Consider the following 22,104-nt stretch of genomic DNA (forward strand, 5'->3'; position numbering starts at 1 on the left):
TGGCTCCTGAAGCTGCATATTAGGACCAGATGTGGTATATATGCCTGCTATGCCAACATTTAGGAGGCAAAGGCAGGTGAATTCGAGTTGAAGTTGGGCTATATCCAGAGAGAGACCCTGTCTCTAAACGGGGGTTAGATGAAATCACTACATTAATTTTTTTCATGTAATATACAATACTACCCCAGGTGAATTATGGTACCTTGGGATGGGGATTGGCACAATGACTACTTTAACAATGCCTATTGGATTCCAGTAATAGGTACAGGGGCCACTCAGAGCACAAAGGTTTCACCCAGTTAAAAAACAAGACATTTTGCAGGTAGTAATTCTGAGTAAAATAAACCTTTTTTAGGAGTATGTGGAGGAACAGATCTATAATTCCAATACTTTGAGTCTTAGGCAGAACTGAGAATTTGTCAGTTTGAAGCCAGCTTGGGCAATGTAGCAATTCTATTCTCAAGAAAAAGGATTTATGTTTATTGAGATAGGATATCAACTTGTAGCCCAAGATCCAACGGCCTCAGCCTCTTGAGTACTGGGATTACAAACGCGGGTCACGATGTTCTGTGGAAACATTTTTTTACATTTATACGTTTTATGTGTGTGAGTGTACACGATAACTTGCAATGGGCAGTCTTAACTTCTGCTATATGGTTCCAGGGATTCATAAACTCATTGTCATCAGCGCTTACCTGATGAGCACCTTGCTGGCCCCAAAATAGTTTTAAAGTTGTGCTTATTGTTCCTTCTTTAGACATGCCCCCAAATCAAAACAAAAATATCTGTATTCAGATTCTAGCAAAATAGTATATGTAGAGAGAATAAGCGCCTAAAATTATCACTCTCTCATTAGCTGTTTCCTTGTTTTGATTTAGGGTTTGGTTTGGTATATAATACTGGGGACCGAAACCAAGGCCTAGCACATACTAAGCACACTTGGTACCTCCAGTCCTCTTAAGGGACTTAAGTTTTAAAGCAGAACAATAATCCCCTTTGGATATCAATGCGAGTCCTTGTGATGTCACAGGCTGCATGTACACATTCTCAGCAGTCATCATATGCAAAGTAAACTAAAATTACTTAATCTTCTACAAACAAAATCAAGGATTCACAAACTATGGCATTTTATTTCAGAGTCTTTGCTTACATTTGTACAATATATTACATAATTCATCATGTTTGCAGAACCTAATATATACTTTATAGTTTTATTCTATAAGTTTTTTTCTTCAACATTTTTCTGTCAACAAATCTTTACAGTCTGTACAAATTTGAATAACTCGAAACCATTTTTCAACAAAATTAGTTACTGTAAGCACACATTACAAGACTGAAAATGCTTTTCTTAGAAAGGTTGAATGTAAAGATTAAGGATTCTGACACGTTAGCATCTACAACAAAACGCTTCAAGATTCTCACATGTATTGCCAGAAAACAAATAAAACATGCCAGCCTCATTCAAAAAAAAGCACACGGAACCACAATTAAAACAGTAAAACAGTCTGTACAGTAAAGTACTGTGTATTAACAGTGCCAGGTTTTAAATAGCTTCAATGAACACATCCGCAATATACAAATGTCTTACAAAGGTGGGGAATTAAATACAAGTGCCAAACAGATTGGAATCATACAACATAAAGTCAATACAAGTGAAAACAACTTGGCGTTCATTTTGCAGTTTATACAAGGCATTTAATTGTATAGGCTTACTACCCAATTAGCTATTTATAATTAAAATAAGAACCATCTTTGTGAAACAGGTCATATAAACAACCTTGAGCCATTCTAACAGTTTGTTCCTGAAGTCTTTTTGTTGTAAGCTCATAATAAAATAAGCAATACAAATGAATCATCTGTATTTAAGGGAAAAGAAACATTTACAAGAAAACACAAAAATATAACTGTTATAATTCATTATGAATAAATATACACTTTGAACTGGCTAAGTACAATCTTTATACATTGTTTAAGATTTAATACAGTTTATTAGCCATTTTCTTTTTTCACACAATGTATTATATCAAAATTAAAAAAAAATACTGATTTATAGAAAAATGGCAAAGTACAGTAGTCCCATTTCAATTTGAAGGGCGTGAAAAGCCACTGCAGACCTTTTAGCCTAATTCAAACCTGTAAACATGTTCAGTCATTTTTAAAGAGAATCTTTACTATTTGGTTACCAGGACTGATGTCTAATAATATCCTGTTAACTGCAGGTTTTGAATTTGTTGCATGTGCTTGACTTATACAATTAAAGTCACCCTGAGGTGACCTGCTTTAAAAAACAATTAGCTTGTACAAATGAAAATAGGTTCATATTTTTTTTAATAAATGAATGGAAAAATATCAAATGTTCCAGCTTTAACAAAATACAAGGGAATAGATATACAGTTAAGTCATCTCACATGTTCTGGCCCACCCTTTCTCTGCTTACTGTGTTGTCTCTACAGGCAGTGAAGAGCCTCCTCTGCCACAGTGGAAGGCCTTCAAGTTACCAGACACGCAATTCCCAGACAAGGTGGAAACGATTATTGCTTGAGGAAAAGCAGTTCGTTGTACTTTTTCTTCATAAAAAAGTGCACTTAAGTGCCAAGTCAGCTTGTCAAGAAACAATTTTTAAATATAAAATAGTGCTTGTCTGATTTTGTGTGTGTGTGTGCCACTGTGCAGTATAAAAAAAGATGTGGCCCTCAACAGCCATTAAGTGCAAAGTGCTCTAGCAAGTCCTGCTGTCACCTGCACTCAACTGACATTCCATTCTGTGATGCGCTGGACATTGACGGTTCAGCTAGTGTCAACATAACAGCAGCTGTTATGGAGCTGGACGAGGGAGAAGAGGAGGAGGAAGACGTGGCAGCACCTGAGGAAAAGGAAGTGCACATGTGAGGCTACAAGGCCAACCACAGTGGGAAGAAGCAAATGCTCATCTTAGCCTAGATTTCTGCTATACTCTCCAAATTCCCCTCAGAGGAGCCATTCAGGCTCACAGCACCACAGTATAAAGAAAGGGATCACCAGCACATTTAAGTAGCTACCCAGTGCTCAACAGAGACATCCTGCACAGAGCACAGGGTGCAGTGGTGCAGCTCAGTGACAAAGTATTTGCCTGGATTACAAGCCCACTGGTTCTTTCCTCAGCCCTGTCAAAGGAAAAAGAAGCAAGGAGAGAGGGAAGAAAGGAGCTGTGCACCCACATTACAGAATATACAAGAATAACTGTTCATCAAATACCCTAACAGTTTTAAATGAAACAGGAAAAGTCTGAAAAAAAAAATCATCTATTGAAATGGCTCCACGGATGAAGGCACCTCCCACCAAATCTGGGCCAATATGAATTTGATCGCTGGGATCCATACGATGGTAAGGAAAGAATGGACTTCCAAAAGTTGATCTCTGGCCTCTAGATGCACATTATGACACACCTGCACACATGTGTGTGTGTACACACACAAAATGTAGAAACAAATTTTTGTTCCATACATGGGCCTAAGTTGGAGAAGCAAATCTTACAACTAGAGCTCTGTCATTTGCCCAAGTGCTCCCTCTATTGTCCCTAGTTGTCCATATTCTCCAGATGGAAAATGACTGCCATAGGTCTAATCTTTTATATAGAGAATTGCAATGGAACATACATAACCATACACATTTACTTCTGCATTCTAGAGCCTCTGGAAGATTCCCAACCTGAACCACCAGAGATGAAGAGTTTCTAATGTGATCCTCAAACAGCCACCATGTCTGCAGAGACAAACATCTGCAACCCATGTTCTAAAAGAATTTCATGTCTAGAATCTTAAACTGGTAATGTAACCTTCCTAGATTTAATAGCACTTATTAAAATACAAGTAGGAGCTGGGGAGGTAGCTCAGTCACTGAAGTGATTATAAAGATGTCAGTCCCATCTCTAGAACCTATACAAAGAGCAGAGTTTGATGGTCAGCCTATGAAGAAGGCATAGGCCAATGAGAGACATTGTCTTAAAAATAAGGTATCTGAAGCCTACACACACAAACACACACAAGTGGAAGTAAAGTGCAAAATAGTGCAGTATCATATCTCTTGCCTTTGCTTATTTAGATTAGGAGACAGGGTCTCCCTATATAGTCCTGGCTAACCTGAACTTCAAGATGTACAGCAATCTGACCTTGAATTTGCAAATGCTGTCTTCTCAAGTGCAATATGTGTCAACAACATAGTGTAAGGCCATGTTCCATCCATATCAGCATATACGACTCTATTTCTTTTTCTTTTCAAATAGTATTACACTATTTACGAGCAGTAACTTCTTTCATTTCCAAGCTTTTATTGTTACTAACAATGTACTATTTTGCTTAACAAATACACCTTCATTTTAACAACTTCCCATCAGCAACATTGCTGATTCAACATTAACCGCTTTATATCTTGATTGCATCCAGATTCAAGTCACTCTAAGCTAACTATCTCAACTGGTGGGACAGGCTTCCCTTACCTCCTGCTTCCACTGCTGCTCCTAGAGTCTACTTTCCACCCAGCATGCCATTTCCCTGTTTAACATTTCAAATAGCTCTCTATTCTGCTCAGAATAAAACTGCAACCCCATCACTCTAGCTTTCTCGGCCCCACATGACTTGCTCTGTGTTTATATGACTAGAATCTCTATTTCTTTCACACCACAATGGTTTTCATTCAGAGATGGAAAGGAACCAAGTACACTCTCGCCTCAGAGCAGTGGTTCCTAATTTGGAGCTATTCTACCACTCCATCCTGTGGGTATCTGGCAGTGTCTAGAAGCATTAACTGTGCTGTACCCCTGGCATGTGGGATGGTGGCTAGACATGCTGCTATGACGTAGAGGACAGCTATCTACAGGAAAAACGATCGGGCTCAAAATGTCAACAGTGTCACATTTAAGCAATCCTGTTCTATTTCAGGGACATTTGCCAACCATTTCTGGTATAACTAAATAATGTGCCACCCAAACTCCACGGTGTAGCCAAAACTGCCAATAGAAAATAATTAAAGGTCATAACTCTAGGTCACTAATATAATCCAATGGATATCCTTCTAAAAAAGAAGACTCAGAGACAGCTCTAAATCCACTATAGACATTTACACAGGAAAGAAAGTGGCAAAGACAATCTACACACAAACATGGCAGGCCTCAAGAGAAAAAACTTCCAGTACTGTGGGAAAATAATTTTCTATTGGCATCTACTCTGTCATGGTATTTTGTTATGGCAACAAGAATGAATCTGATATCTCACAACATTTCTTGTCATTTAGGTCTCAATAGAAACGTCCTGACTATTTGTATTCTCAAGTAACCCAAACAGTAAGAGAGGGGAGAAGTTGTTATACTGTTGGGAGGGAATGTCAAGTCAACTACTGCCACTGCAGAAAACAACATTGAGGCCCCTCAAAAGTTATCATCAAATCTACCACATTATGTAGAAAGCAGGACAGTGTTTACAATGGCTAGGAAAGTAGAGGAGAGAAGCATGGAGATTAGTTTAGTTCATGACATAACATCAAGAACAGATGGAAGCAGTACATTCTAGTGTACTCACGCAGAAAAGGGGTGACAGTCAACAATACTGTACCATATATTCAGAATACCTAGAGGATAAACTTCAATACTGTACTATATGATTCAGAGTATCTATAGGATAAATTTCAATACTGTATTATATATTCAGAATACCTACAGGATAAACTTCAATACTGTACTATATGATTCAGAATACCTACAAGATAAACCTCAAATGCCTTTATAACAAAGTAAATAAAGACAGACAACCTAAATATCCTAAAGTAATCACTCCACGAGTATGATGAATGTACTGAAACACCATACTAGGCCCGCAAGATGTATGAATATCAAAGTACCCTTTAAAAAGTTTACTACAATAACACCTGGCACAAATGAAATGTACAACGTGGGCTTTGGTGAAGGAGCATGTACGAATCAAAAGACCTTATACCTATGCATTACACTAAACTACTTCTTGGGAAGTCTAGCTATGTAGCCCAAGCTGACCTGGCCTCCCACTCTTACTGTTAAGATACTAGCTAGCCATCTGCCATTCAGTGAAGGTCCAATAGCCCTCTTCCTTCAGACTGAGGGTGTACTGTGAGCGCCATGCATGTGGGCACTCTATATCAGATGAGGCTGACAGAGTGAAGAATTTTTCTAAAGAAATACATAGTCCTTCCACAACAGCAGTATAATAAACTGACTTATATTTAAGGAAAAGGTACTTACTTTCTCTCTCTTTCTTCTTTAAACGTTTTCTCCTCCTATCAATGGAAGCTACTTCAGATTTTAATGACAGATAATGCTTTCTGATTTCTTGCAATTTTTCTTGAAGAATTGAGATACGTTCGGCACTTGTCATATTTTCCAGATCCGCTGTCAATTTAAAGTATTCATTAATATGTACTTTGGAAGTAAAGGTTAATAAAAAACAAAAAACAATATGGTTATAGAATAAGGTCAAAGACAGAAACTACAAGAAAATAGTTTTCTGGTGTGATGGTACATACCTGTGATACCAAATAAACCACAAAAAATAAAAACCTCAAAATATCTGATTCCTAAATTCCTCTCCTTTCTGCCTTCTGACTACAGTAACCTGGCACAACTGAAATGCACAACACAGGATCTGTGAACAAGCATGTACAAACCAAAGACCTTATGATCTACGCATTATGTTAAAATTCTTCTTTGGGGCAGACAGGGTCTTGCTATGTAGCCCAAGCCGACCTATCCTTCCACTCTTGCTGTCTCTGTCTCCTAAATACTAGAACTATACATTTGCCACTGTACCCTCTACTATTTGCTGTGCTAAGTTTTCTAGTCATACACCATAACACCATAGCATATCAGTTAAAAATTAGCCATTGTAGGCTTACTATATCTGGTATAGGGCATGGTAAAAACACACCTTTAATCCCAACACTTGGGAGACAGAGGCAGGAGGATCTCTATAAATTCAGCCTGGTCTACAAAACCAGTTACAGACCACTCAAGGCTACATAATCAGACTATCTCAAACAACAGCAACAAAACCCCCAGTAGAGTGGCACAACCTTGACAATAGACTTCAGGTGACTAAGGCAAGGGGACTGCGTAAGTCTGAAAACAATCTGATCTATACTCTAGTGCCAGACTAGACAGGCTATATAGCAAGATCTTGTCTCAAAAGCAAATTCATATTTATAGATATTATGCAAAGACATAAAAAGGTTAAAATTGTATTTTGGAGGGAAGGAGACAGGGTCTCAATTTTGTAATCCAAGGTGTTCTCAAACTCTTAATCCTCCAGTCTCAGGCTTCTGTGCTCTGGGATTACAGTATATGTCCCTATGCCCAGCTCCTATACTATTTTTTCTTTAAAAAATAAAATGAGAAAAATATTTTTATTATTTTTAACCATTATTTTAATTGTGTATGTGTGTGGTCTATGTGTGCGGGTGCCCAAAGGGTCCAAAGGTGTCAGAAGCCGTGCTCTACCACCACCTCTGCCCCAAGTTACAGGCAGTTGTGAGCTACCTGGTGTGGGTGCTGTCCCCTGGAAAAACAGTAAAAACTCTTCACCAGGAAAGCTTCTCCAGCACCCCCACACTGTTTCCAAGCAGATTCTCAACCTCATATGCACTAAGTGCTGGTCAGAGTCTTAATATTTTCTTTTAACTTTTAGTAAGGTCTACACTATGCCACTGTCAGGTCTCTCAGGCTCAGTGTATCTTCTTTTTTGTAGCACTGGCATCAGGAGGAACTAAGACAAAATACCTGCAGCCTAGACCACATATGTCACTTACACATCTGAAAACTCCACTTGTACACCTTGGGAAGCCGGTTACTAGGCTCCTTGAGATCAGGGTCTTTATCTCCATTCTTGCCACATTTTCCTGGAGACTGTATTCTTGCAGGGGATTTGCTAGAGTGGGACTTCATTCCAGTGGGGACTGACTTGACTGCCTGAGTCTTAGTCACACTTTCACCAGCTGAAAGGTCTTCACTGTCACTGCTGTTTGCTGAAAGAGAAAGAAGCAATCAATAAACAAGAGCTGGTCAATCTATCATCAACTCAAGAGGATAACTCTAAAATTACCACTTGAATTTTCTACTATAGTAAACAATCTACCTAGAAAACCTAGAAAATCAGTGTGGAAGATTTTAGCTCAGTTGTATAATGCTTGACTAGCAAGCGCAAGTCCCTGCATTCAGCCCCCAGCAATGGAAAATTAAAACCTAGAAAAATCACATGCAATTTATCTCAGCCAAAGGAAACAAAGGCCAATTGGTATGAACTCATTACACTGATCTTCCATTCTGCTTGTTTCACTAGGAAATACAGTAAGCGAGCGTCTAGATGCTCACATATCCATACCACAGATGCTTCACTTGGTCATAGTCTCTTCCCTAGCTAACGAGCTTTTTTTCTCTGTTGGAATATGGCATCTCTTGCAGGAACGTCTTCACTTTAGGACTTTTATTTGTGCACAACAAATGTACCAATGCTGCTGCCACAGTAGTGCATAATCCCCACTATCACTGAAGATTCCTTGGGAAACTACACTGACGCGGGTAACAAATTCCTTCATCTCCTCCCTCACACATAACAGCTTGTTGCCTAACATTCACCACAACTCCCTCTGTGGTCCAAATATTCTGAAGTTCATCAAGAACTTGCTAATTAAGCTTCAGTCCTAGAATGGATGAACTTATCCCTGACCACTTGTTATATGACAGGAAAATGGTTTGTTTAGCTGTGCATGTCATCTATCTAGACACCTCGTTAGTACCTCGTTAGATTTCTGTTACAATGATTGCACTAAAACATGCTCAGAGAATGGTTAATGGTAAATTTACCAGGACTGAAGTCAGATGATCAAAGTTACCATCAACTGCTCTAAATGAATTAATTTACTGACTCTTAGAAGATGGGCCCTTCTGGAAATATTAAAATGGTAACATCTTGAAAACAAATTCATTACAGTGTAAGAAAAACATATTTTTGCTATTCTAAAACCAATTTGACAAACATTGATGGATTCTTTAGCAGCTTAAGTGGGGGCTCTAAAGGTGTCAAAAGTATTCCCTGAGAGTAAACAACCTCTGCCACTCCCATACACGCATCTTAACAGATCTTTCCCCAGCCCCCACTGCCGCTCTGGATCTATAGCAACTCCTAGCTAAGCCACCCAAGGCTTGGCCCTTTGTGTGCTGTGGCCTGTCTCAGCCTGCCTGACACGGCCTTGCTGAGCACAGCCACCCGGGGCCCCAAAGGATGCCATATTCACCGCCTGGAAGTCATATGGGCTCAGCAGAAGCTCGGGGAGCTGACCGCGTAACCCTTTTCTGCACTGCAGTGCAGCCAAGGCCGCTGCTAGCAAAGGTCAGGCAGTGGAGGTGGCAGGAGTCTCGGAAGAGCAGCAGGGGTCAGTGTGGGGCACCTGAAAAAAAATTCTTTACATATTTTCCACTTCTTATTTTGTCTACAAAAATAATAATAAATAAAGATCAAATGCACAGCCTTCGGAAGAAGCAAAGCATTATATTCTCTGCAGACCAATGAATAGTCCCTGCTAGTCTTAGACAGAGCACTCATAGCAAAAGGATTGCTTGGATTGCTTTCAAGTAGTATAGTTCGGGGACTGTTGTGAAATTTCATAGACTGAAATTGTGCCTATGACACTTATCTTTGCCTGCTGTTCTGAAGAATTATAAAACAATCCACTTCCTTGTAGCAAAAGTACACAGAGTACATGTAGACACTAATCATGAAGGTAACTGAGCCATGATGTCTACATGATCACTCACCAGCAACCAACACCATTAATAGCAATTTGCTCAATCCTAGACTTTACCCACGATCAGAAAACTTCTGTGAAACTTTAGTTGTTTGAGGTAGGGTCACATGTAGTCCAGAGTTTGAACTGGCTAAGTAGCACAGAATGACCTTGAACTCCTGATTCCTCTGCCTTTACCTCCCAAACACTGGCGATATAGGCGCATACCACCTGTTCAGCCTCCGTGACTTAATTTTTTAAGATTATGAGGAAAAAAAAATCAAAATGTAGAATTATCTCATAACCAAATAACCTTTTAACCAGGGGAAGGTCAACTATTATTTTTGTATCTTGAAGCTTCAAAGCAAATTACTTACTGCCTTTCCCCTTCTTTTTGTTGTTCACCACAGTAGCTTTATGGCTTCTCTTCTGCTTTTTTGATGAACTTCCTCCTCTCTGAGCATCTTTTACTCTTTTCTGACCTGTACAGGCTGGGATGAGAAATAAATTAAGTAATACAAAATAGAATCTCACTTTCATTTTGGTAGGAGTGGGTCTGAACCTAGGGCTTCAGATGCTAGGCCACTGCGCTACACCTCACCTGCACCCCAAGTCCACTACCACAGAACAGAATCAGACATTCCATACAGACTACTTAAATATTTTAGAAAGCAACCTCTGAACTATAATTTTTTATAAGATTTATATAAATTATCATAAGAAATATTTCCAAATTTTAATTAACTGGCATCCTTAAAAATGAAGGGCTTCTTTCAGAAAGGCAAGGTACATTCTTAGGAAAACCAAGATTAAAAATGCTGTCAGCACAGAATTGCAGTTTATGGGTCTAGTAACTCAAATGTAAGAGTATGCGAAATTTGTTAAGATTCAGTAAAACTAAAGTAGTAAGGTTCTATTACGAGTGAAAATGCTAACGAAGTAATGTAATTTTGAATGATGTGACAGGAAAGTCACATAGCCTAGACTGGTCTCCAACTTCCTGTATCGTTGAAAATTACTTTGAACTCCTGGTTTTTGCCTCCACCTCCCCAGTGCTGTAATTACAGACCTGAAACATGGTGCTTTGTAATACATTAGCTGGACATATTTTGGCAGTTCATGTTTGTTTTATGTGAATTTACTTCTAGGGCATTGGCGAGCTCATATGCATAAAACTTGTAAATTCAGCAATATGGTCTTTATGAAACACCTCATGTTTTTGGTGTGAAACGCCCTGTCAAATATTATAAACCCAAATAATCCTTTCTTGAACTCGCTCAAGTGCTTTATCTTCAACAAGAACTTCCCCAATGCTGCAGGTTCACAGAGTCATCACTACTCCAAACTGCACAATTTCAGTACACTACTTGTAAGGTCTTCGGCCCTTGTTATGCTTCTGTGTCTTTTGAATTATACATAGTTTCTTAAATTCAAGTTTTTGTTTTAAAACCCAGAGACTAAAGAGGTATATCTACTTGCTTCCAATTTCTAGCACTATAACATATCATATAAATTGTTCTTATAATAAAACTATGCCAGGCAAAAGTGCTTCTTGCTGTTTCTGGCACCAATGGTGAAATTAATCTACAGTTTACAAAATATGGTTTACTTCTGTAAATAGGCTATTCACTGAAATTTCACACATGCTACTAAATATATTAATTAAAATGAGTTTTTAAGATAGGTGTCTAAGAGTTTATTGAGATATAAATTCCAAAAAAAAGACTGAATAGTGCTTTGATTGATAAAGCAGATGTCCTTGAGTTTCATACTTTTTTAAAATAAAATGTATTTTATTTTTAGTTCTATGTGTGGGTTATAAGTTTGTGAGTGTAGGTGCCCAGGAAAGCCAAAAGATGGGAGTCAAGTTCACTGGAACTGGAGTTACAGGAGGTTGCAAACAACCTGATGTGGGTGCTGGAAACTGAACTCTTGTCCTCTATAAAAGCAGTATGCACTCTGAACTACTAAGCTATCTCTCCGGCCACAGCACTTTAAAAAGAAAAGTAGGGATGGGGGGTGGGGAGCACCTTTGTGAGTTGATTCACTCTTTCAACATAGTGGTTCTAGGGATCAATCCAAGTCATCGGGCTTGGTGACAAATGCCTTTACCCATGGAACTTCCTTTTTCTTTTTTTTTTTTTGGCAGGAGAGGGGGAGGGTTCAAAATAGGGTTTCTCCGTGTAGCACCAGTTGTCCTGGAAGTTGTTCTATAGACCATCCTGACCTCAAATTCTGAGATCCACATGCCTCTGCCTCTTGAGTGCTGAAATTAAAGGTGTGTTCCACCACTGCCTGGCTCCAAGTTCCATACTTCCAACTAATCAAGTATAATATTCAAAAGAGCAGCACTGACTGAGTCTCAGTAGAGAAGATATCAAACTCTTTCTGGTTGGTTTTTATTTTTCTTAAGAAATAAAGGCCACAAAGAGGAAATCTCTCAAGAGCTAGAATTATAATACAATACTGTTGAAGGCCTGACAGTCTTTCCCTTTGAAGATGTCTTTCTTCATAAATAGGTAATATAACTTAATGACATAACATAGAATGTAATCCTAGTAGCAGCTATACCTGTAAATCCCCAATAACTACAACTTCTATTTTTTACTAATGATTTACTGACTATCTTTCATTTAGTTGAGAAAGGTTCTCCCTCAGCAGCACCCCTGGCCAGGAACTCACTCTGTAGCCCAGGCTTGCCTTGAACACTAGAGTCTCCTTCCTCAGTCTCCCAAGTGCTGGGATTACAGCATGCACAGGATACTATATCTCTTTATGGTCAATTAAGACCCTTGAACTATTGCACTACCCTCGGATACTGAAAACACACACCCTCCAGTGCTCTATCTTTACACTTGGGTATGTGCATTTCAAAACCAAGTGTTGTTTTTGAGTGTACTGATTTAAGGCACCTGATCAAAGCAGTTTATGAGAAAAATAATGGCAGAGTACAAGTATAATACCATTAGGAGGCACTAATACTTTTATAAAGTACTAATTTGATTTTTCCACTTTGAACAATTCGCAGAAAATCAAGAGAATTACTGTAGAATATTATTAACATACACACTGGCCCTTCAATTTGGAAGCTATACACCTAATAAAGCATCAAATTCCTTTACAAACTCACACAAGTAAGTCAGGCTTGCAAATCAGTTTGACACGGTTATCTGAGGGAGGCAGTGCCTGGACAGTTAGTTGGTTGCTCCAAACCCCTATTTACAGTATTTGTTTAAGGGTGGAGGGGTCTGTCAACAAATCAAAATGTTTGTGAGAGATGGCACGTTATAACTGCAAACACAGTGTTACAGAAATACAGTTAAGTGACTCATATCAACCAACATACAGAATGAATTTCATTAACTTTAGCTCTGGGCCTACATGCAAGTTGTAGCATGTGGTTTAAAATCCACTTGAAAAGTCGTGGACAGTTCAGGAAAAAGATATTAAAGGCTCTCAAATGCATCCCATTATCAGTATTTAAATTTACCTTCCTACTGAGGATTTCACTGTAGTCATACAAGCACACCAGTTAACTACCTCACATTAAAAACACAGGGCAACTGCCAAGGCATTAAGGGGAAAAACCCTACAAGTGGTCAGCAAGTCCTTTTTGGCCTCACCTTTTTCTGGGTGTTCTGGTTCTGGCTGATTGCTACTGCTGGAGCTCACGCTCGCATCGAAGCCTGCTGGTGAGCTATTTCCCTCTGACTGGAGGTCTTGGAGCTCCCCCACAACACTGTCCACTTCAATTGTGCTGTCCGTTTCACTCTTAATGCTTCGAACCTCCTCCTGGTTTGGAGCCAGGGGCTCTGACACTGTGACACAAGACTGCTGCTGACTAGCTTCTGTCACAGTGACCGATGAAGGCGACTCCGGTGTGGTAGGTGGGGTATTAAGCACTGAATTACTGCCACTGCTCGGAAATTCTGTTTTTCTGTCACTAACCTCTAGGGGTTTTTCTTCAACTGACTTATTGTCAACGCTGGCTGGGAGTGGCTTCTCTAGCTCTATAATGGGTGAACAACTCTCCTCCTCCGCCACAGTCTGCAGTGACTCCTCTACTGTCCCCTCATCTGGGGCAGGATGGGGAGGAGAAGCTGCAGCCTCAGTGTCAGAATCGGAAAAAAGCTCCTTTAATGTTTTCTTGGGCCACTGCCCCTGAATACTTGACCAGACGTCTTTTCTATCTTTAGCCCTGCTGTTCTGAAGTCTCTCGTCAGAGTTATTTAGAAGTTTTATCCTTTTTTCTGCTACTTCTGAAAATCCTGAATAGAAACTAGTTGTCCGTAGAGATTTTCTCTTTTCCTCCAAGCCATTATATTTCTTGGTTGGTGTCATCTTTGCTTTGGACTTTTCCTCTTCTTCTTCATCTGAGGAGCTGTTACTGCTATTTTCTGTGCAAAGGGGCTCTTTGCTCTTGCTTCTGTCTTCCTTCTTACCAGGGGATCCAGTTTGCAAACATTCTTCTGTATTGCAATACCGTCTTTTTCCTCGTTTTATTTGTGGCTTTAAAGATTTATCTGTTGTGTCTTTCTTAACATCCTTTCTCTTTTTTGTAATTTCATCTTCTTCTTCAAAATCAGTATCTTCTGATATTCCTTCCACATCTTTTCTTAATCTTTCTGGAGATTTTGTTTTGGCTATTGCCAAATCTGTATGGACTTTGTTTTCTTCTAGCAAAGATGGACTACTCTGTTCCTCTTTTGAAATCAGCTCATTTCTGGTATGGGTCAAATGGTCCATCTTTGATTCATCCTTGCCACTGCTGTCTACGTCTTGAGCACCCCTCTCATCCTCCTGCTCACTTTCTTCAGCAGAACTTTCAGAAGCTAAAAAATAAGAGGTGAGGGGTAATAAGTCTAGTAAGACTATTGTTTACGTCTGCCTCAAACAAACAAAAATGGAAAGAAAAACGTCTGTCCTAGGTGCTGTGATTTAAATGTCTTCTTCAAAACTAAAGCTGCAATTAGACACTATGACAGTACTGGATGTAGAAACTTTAAGAGCTCACCAAGGCCAGCTGGACTGTGAATGAAAAAGCATGGGATAAAACCGGACTCTCTGAACATGGCGAACAATGAGAGCTGATGAGACACCAAGGACAATGGCAAGGGGTTTTGATCCTATGTAATGTGCTGGCTTGGTGGGAGCCTAGCCAGTTTGGATGTTCACCTTCCTAGATATGGACGGAGGGGGGAGGACCTAGGACTTACCACAGGGCAGGGAACCCTGACTGCTCTTTGGACTGGAGAGGGAGGGGAAAAGGAGTGGGGGGAGGGGGAGAAGGGTGGGAGGAGGGGGAGGGAAATGGGAGGCTGGGAGGAGGTGGAAACTTGTTTTTTTTTTTCTCATTTTCTCAATAAAAAAAAGAAGTGACTAAATCATAAATAGACAGATGTCCTTTTCACAGGAGTGGATTAACTACTGCATAAGCTACCACTGCTGTGATGCCTTCACCACAGAGAGCTGTTCCATGCCCTCAATGGAAAGAAATAAAAGTTCTTGTCTTTTCTTTTTGAGTTATTCAGGCTGTAGCACTGTTAAACTGGTGGAAAAATAGACTAAAACACACAACTGTAACAAGAATAAAAACTTTTCCAAGTGAATAAATCTACAGAAAATTTTAGAGAAATTTGCCCCTTTCCTGTACTTGTTCTTAAAGTACTAGAAAACACTGTTATCAAAATGAGAATATGGAGGGCTGCAGAGACAGCTCAGCAACTGAGATTGTTTGCTGCTTTTGCAAAGGACTTAAGTCCCCAGCATCCACATGATGGCTTATACCCATCTATAACTCCAAGTCCAAGAAATCCAACCCATGTTCTGACCTCTGTGGGCACCAAGCACTTGGTATAAATACATACATGCAGGCAAAACAAACATACACATAAAATAAATCTTTAAAAAATATATTTTAATGAGAATTCAGGACAAGGGCAGCCTCATTTTAAAAGAAAAAACCCAAAACCTATACTAGAGAAGAGTTCTTGAATCTTTCTACCCAGTCATACAGCCAGCCAATCATTCTAGAATGACCTACCTCTCCAAAGAACGTATTATTATCATGAATCTTCCTCTCAGTGAAGCAGGGTCTAAAATCAGAATATGACCTAGAGAGCATGCTCAGAGTCTTTCTATGTAGCACTGGCTAGTCAGGAACTCACTATGTAGACCAGGCTGGCTTTGAACTCAAGAGATCTGACTGCCTTTGCCTCCTGAGTACTGGGATTAAAGGTATACACCACACTTGGCCCAAACAGCATTAAAGACAGCCTCAATCTAAGTTTTCTCACAAACCGAGGCCTACATTAAATGTTCAGTATTATTTTTTAAAGTAAACAATATCTTCTTTAACATCATATCCATAAATATGACTCCTGAGGAGGCACACCTAATTAACTGCTACCTGCTCATGACTGAAGTGTCCAATTCTTGTTCCTTAAGCTACATAATTTTTTCATATAGTAGTCTACATGTCAGACACATTAGAAAACTTTTAAAAACTTTAGAATATTATATAGCAGCATATTTATATAATGAATCCATATATAGTCTTCTGAAATAAGGGAAAAAATCTAATTTCTAATATAGTCAAAATAAATAAAACCAAAACTCTCAAGTTATGAGCAGTTTAAAATTTTGGGGAAAGGAATTAATTTATTTTGTAGATCAGATTCCTGCTCCAATCCATTTTCATTCCAGATTTAATAATCTCCAATTCTTCAATGCTTTTTAAATATAATTTATTTATTTTTATTTTGTGTGGATAAATGTTTAGCCTGCATGTATGTGTGTATACCAAATGTATGCCTGATGCCCATGGTGTTCAAGAGGGTGTCAGATACCCTTCATTCTGGAGTTAGATGGTTATAAGGCACCATATGGGTGCTGGAAATTAAACTGAGGTCCTATGCAAGGGCAACACATGCTCTTAACTAGCGTCAACTCTCCAGCCCAGTTCTCTGCTTATTACTTACTTAATATTACCAGGTGTGCTAACCATAACGGCATCATAGAAAGATCAAACAAATATGTAAATGAGCTCTTCACAAATAACTTTCAGAATTGCTTTATCATTTTAACAGACAGCAACACAAAGGATAGTGTTTGACAAGAACTAGAGAAACCTACACTGAAGGTGCTCAATTAACACACACAACAAATTCTGGTTTCAAAAAAAAAACTAACCTAAAGCCACAGAGCTACTTCTATAGAATTTAACTTTTGGAAATTTCTTTTGAGGTGGTGGGAGAGGGGATAGGTGGATTTTTTGAGACAGACTCTTGATATATTGCTCAGGTTAGCCTCAACACTCAATACTCCTGTCTCAGCTTTTAGAGTACCGGAATTATAGTAGTGTACCACTATACTCAGAAAAATTTAAACATTTATAGAAATTAAAATCAAATACTTGCATGCAACAGTTATGTTTACCTTGCAGTCCATTAAGAATGGAAGTAATTTCTATAGATTTAATATGAGCTGTATCAGAGTTTTTGGCATCAGCAAGATCTAGTTTTGAAACCATCTCGGGAGATGGGTTTGACTGGAACGGCGGTTTTGACAAGCGTCGAAGTTTACAATTTTTAGGAGAGTATTTTTCATCTTTGTCTTTTTCTTTGTCTAGTTTATTCTAGATTAAGAAATAAAGCATTAGATGTTAGCTATAATTTATTATGGACAACTTACTAACAAGAATATTAATCATATTTTAAAGAAACATCAAAGAATGTTATTAAATATTTAACCAACAAAGAATACCTGAAAAAAATACTTTAAAATACCAAGTTTGATTCTTTTTTAGGCTGTTCATGGAAACACTGAGATGAAAAAATTATTCTGTATTTACAACTTAAGTAGGGATCAAACCGGACAGGTGATTAAGACTAGCAAATAAGTACTGCTAATAAATGCTGCTATAAATTCAGATTCAAATCACAATTTCAACAGTCTTATATTAAATTGAACATTCTCACTGTAAAGTACAGATTGGGAAGGGTCATGTTCTGTACTCCGAAATATACAGGAGGAATCACACACATTGACTTGCTGTAAAGTGAGAGCAGAGACAGCCTTCCTAACTTAGTTAAAGGCTGATACTTTCTCACAATCCTAACAAACAGATGAGTCAAGAATAAAGTATTTCCTATAAGTGATGTTTTCTGTTTGTTTGCAATTTAGGCTCTCCAAAGTGTGACTTCGCAACAACAATTCTTAAGTCCTATTACAAAGACAGACTAGACTATAAATGTGAGTGATTATTTCACAAGTCTCCAAAGGACAGTGCATGGGAGAAATACTCCCTTACATGTAACAGTTAATTTCAGATAGCAGCTGTTCTCCAACTGAGGTCCTTGGCCAGCTATTTCTGAGAATTTGCTAGGAAAGCAGACCCCTAGAAACAAGATGAATCAAAATGGTAAGGGTGAAAGCACACTGCCTGTTTCAATGGGTTCTCAGGGTGACTCTGGTACATGCTTCAGTAGTGAGGGTCCAGTGAGGGTCTAACTTTCAAAACATCCTAAGAAGGGCAGATGGACTACCACAGTCTGTAATGTTACTCCCATCTTTTCAGCACTTCATGACTTAATCTCAGAAACTACAATCTACCTTGCACACTGAAACAATTTATTTCAGTCCAAGTTCAAATATATTTTTAAGTGGCTGTCAAAAGTCGCTACAGCAATGGCCCTCACAGAAAACCTGGGAGAGGGAGGTGGTATGTGCAATACCGAAGAGTAATTCATAATAAATCTTTTAAACTCTGTAAACTTAACAGTTCACAAGCCTCTTTCATTTTGACCAAGAATTTTAACATTCTTAGGTCAGTACAAGAAGTGAACAGAGACAGACACTGAGAGAACATTTCATGTGTATGACCAAACACTGCAACTCCCACTCATCTACATAGCAATGCTATTCCAAAGCTTGTGTTGTACAAGGACACTGGGTTTTTAACAAACATTGTAACAAATGTTCTTCAAATTACTAAAAACAATGTTAAATATAGCAGGGTGTACATAATTTCCAATTAAGGACAAACAAAGAGGGTGTAAAGAGTTTTGAGAAACCCTGAGTTTTAGGTACTAGATTCTTAAGACTCAAGTTTATAGTGATAAAAGGACTGCCAACAAGATAAACACATTCAACATTTGAGACCACATGGAGGGTCCCTAAAGAGGAACCTAACAGCATTTCAGTGGAGTAAGAAGACTGAGTTTCAGAACCACTACTAAGCATGTTAACTACTATGAGCCTGTAGGCTGAAGATGGATGCCCCAAAGGTACAGAAGAACTTTGGGTGACTGTACAGGCAGCGAGATGTCTCTGTCATTTCTAGAATTTTGGAAGTTGCTTACTTCGGTAATATTATATCCTTCTGGAGTCTTTGATAGAGTTGAAGAATAGATATAGTTTTCCCTTGTTTTGATAAAAGATAAAATAGATAAAAATATTGTAATTATAATTCTTGCTTGATAACTTTTGTTATATGTAATTTTACTATGTTAAAGTTAAAGCCTTCCTTTCCTTTTTAAACAGAAAATATTTTAAAATATTTCTCATAATTAGTAGCAGTAATTTTATCATGTGCAGCAGTACAATTTTGCACACAAGAGCACAGATCCTATGTAGTGTGTGGTGAAGAGAATGTTGAAAACATTTTGACCCAGCACCCAATCAGATACAGATGAAGAGACAGACTGTCCTCTGCCTTCAGACGTCTCCTCTTCCTCACCTCACATCTACTTCCAGTAACTCACATCCCTTACTTGCAACGCTTGATGGCTCCTAGTTGTGAATTACAAGAAATAGGAAAGGTTTAAAAAAATGAATAAATGATTTTTGTCATATAGGTTTATACAACACTGAGACTGACAAGATCTTAAAGATCAATTAGCACTGTTCTTAAAAACCTTTCCAAAAAGTAACAAAATTAATTACAGCAAAACCTAGTATTTGGTAATAGAGCTTTTCAAGAGGGATTAACATCAGGAGTAGCACATGCACATTTAATTGTCTTTTTTGTTGTTGTTTTTGGAGGAAAATGTATTGAACAGCTAATGGTATGCAGCAAAATCAAGACTTACCTTTATTTTCTTCCGATGTTTTATCTTTGGTACATTTTTATCAGCAGGTCTTACTATTTTATCTGCTTTAATCCATTCATCATATCTAAAATTAAAAGAAATGAGCATAAATATATAAGCTACATGCTAGAGAAGGAGCTATGCTACATTCAAATAGAAAACTCAAATATTGAGTCCTAACATCTTACAACTTCAAAGTCTCTTGGAGATTTCCTAATTCAATCTGATAAGTACGCAATCAAGAATAAAAGAGTCAAATTGGCTGTCCCAAGGTCAATATAGCTACTGACTGAACCAAACTCTCATAAATTCTCCAGGTTCACTCCCTGATCTATTGAAACCAAATGAACGACTAATATTCAGAAATTACAATCCTTTTTTTTTTTTTGCTTCTAAGCAGCAGGTAGGCTTTTTTTTTCTCTAGGCATGCCAAGAAACCATGTTGTAGTTAAGCAACACTGAAAGAAAAACTTTTACTGCAGTTTAGAGAATGCAAAATAACCTAGAGTAGGCAAGTGCTACTGATAAAAATGCTAGAAAAACATTCTACCAACTTTGCTGTGTTCTAAAAAGCATTTACAGACATTAAAGGGTCAAAAGAGCTGTGATGACTTCTCAACCTAATGTCCAAAGTCTCTAGAATTTTGCAAGGTGTGAAATATTATTGACTAAATTAAACTATTTATACCAAAAAAAGAATAATTCTTTCTGTAAAAAGTAAGTTTAAAAAAAAGTAACATCAGGAATGTATTCAATCATAGCTGGGTGATGGTGGTGCATGTCTTTAATCATTCCAGCACTCAGGGAGACAGAGTTCAAAGCCAGCCTGGTCTACAGAGTGAGTTCCAGGACAGCCAGAGTTACATAGAGAAACCCTATCTTGGAGAAGAAAAAGAAAAAAAAAATTATTCAATCATTCTCTTTTTCTTTTATAAAATTATACTCTGGAACCTGAAAATGAGGTTTAAAATGTTTATAATACAAATTCATTATTACAAACATTTATAGTAAAATAACAAAGTCGAAAATCAAGGACTAAAGTAACAAAATTTAATAATTCAGGCTCTAGGAAACTAAGAGGGAGGGGGAGTGTCGGGAGCTCCAAACCAGTCTGGATTTCAAAGTGAGATGCTATCTCAAAAAGCATCCACTCCTCTTAAAGAAAAAAAAAAGATAAATTACACAAATTTATCAAAATTTAATCAAAAATTAATCAAAAATAAATTTGATTAAATGTGTTTTTGTTATGACAAACAGAAAGCTTAGAAGTATCTAAAATAACCCTTAGGCAAATGTTACACAGGTCACAGTGAAATCACTGACTCAACTCCATACAGGATCACACTGTGCTTCCTATTGATTAAACCTGATGGTGGCCATTAAAAAAAGAGAGAGAGAGAGAGAATGGGGTCAGTTACAGGATGTACTCTGGGAACATCTCAATGTCTCTCTTACTAGTCACACACCATAAATGATTTTGAGGCTTAAATATATAATACTTGGGAAAGTTGTAAACCAAGTATTACTTTTTCTTTGTTATTTATCCTGCTATAGTAGTATTTTCAGCATATTTTGCCTTTCACAGAAGTATTAAAAACTGCAGTATGCTTAAGAAATCCATTTAGGGACAAAGAATACCTAAAAGGTAGAATGTTGGTTTCCCAAACCTAACATATCCTGGAGATACTCAAATTTTATAGGCATGAACAGGGTATTGGTTGGATCTAGAGCTTCAGCCTCCTGAGGGGATAAGGAGGATAATCACTTTAACACAGGCAACCAAGTCAATCCAGCCTTGGAAAGAGAGCAAGAACCTGTCTCAAAGGGATCAGTAAAATGGCTCAGCAAGTAAAATCGTTTGACATTCAAGCCCGACAGCCCTGCCTGAGCTCAACCTCTAGAACCTATATAAACATGGAAAGAGAACTGACTCCAAGATATTGTTCTCTAATTTCTACATGCATATACTGTGGGATCCCACATAGATGTAACACTCCAAATAATAAATTTAAAAACAGAACCGGGCCAGGCATGTTGGCGCACATATTTAATCCCAGTACTCAGGAGGCAGAGGCAGGCGGATCTCAGTGAGTTCGAGGCCAGCCTGGTCTACAAACTGACATCCAGGACAGCCAGAGCTGCTGCACAGAGAAACCCTGTCTTGAAAAATAAAACAACATATAAACAGAACCAATTTCAAGCCACCTTGTGAAATGGTGTGTGCACTTCAAAA

At 38.2% G+C, this 22,104-nt stretch overlaps 1 protein-coding gene across 5 annotated transcripts in view; it reads right to left on the bottom strand.

The window, feature by feature from the left end:
- Window positions 1-1,110: 1,110 nt before the first annotated feature.
- Arid4b (AT-rich interaction domain 4B) overlaps window positions 1,111-22,104 on the bottom strand; it is a 114,927-nt gene continuing 93,933 nt past the window's right edge. For 4 of the 5 annotated variants that reach the window (XM_075970193.1, XM_075970192.1, XM_075970194.1 and 1 more), the window contains 7 exons: window positions 19,872-19,956; window positions 17,218-17,416; window positions 13,404-14,612; window positions 10,158-10,271; window positions 7,807-8,022; window positions 6,248-6,394; window positions 1,111-2,863 (listed from right to left, as the gene is read on the bottom strand). In XM_075970193.1, coding sequence (XP_075826308.1) covers window positions 2,736-2,863; window positions 6,248-6,394; window positions 7,807-8,022; window positions 10,158-10,271; window positions 13,404-14,612; window positions 17,218-17,416; window positions 19,872-19,956 — 2,098 coding nt within the window. In that variant the 3' untranslated portion in view covers window positions 1,111-2,735. Of the gene's footprint in view, window positions 2,864-6,247; window positions 6,395-7,806; window positions 8,023-9,302; window positions 9,445-10,157; window positions 10,272-13,403; window positions 14,613-17,217; window positions 17,417-19,871; window positions 19,957-22,104 lie in introns of those variants that run through there. The other variant, XM_075970196.1, reaches the window with a different exon arrangement.

Source organism: Microtus pennsylvanicus, chromosome 4 (assembly GCF_037038515.1).
Source record: "Microtus pennsylvanicus isolate mMicPen1 chromosome 4, mMicPen1.hap1, whole genome shotgun sequence".
NCBI lineage: Eukaryota > Metazoa > Chordata > Mammalia > Rodentia > Cricetidae > Microtus > Microtus pennsylvanicus.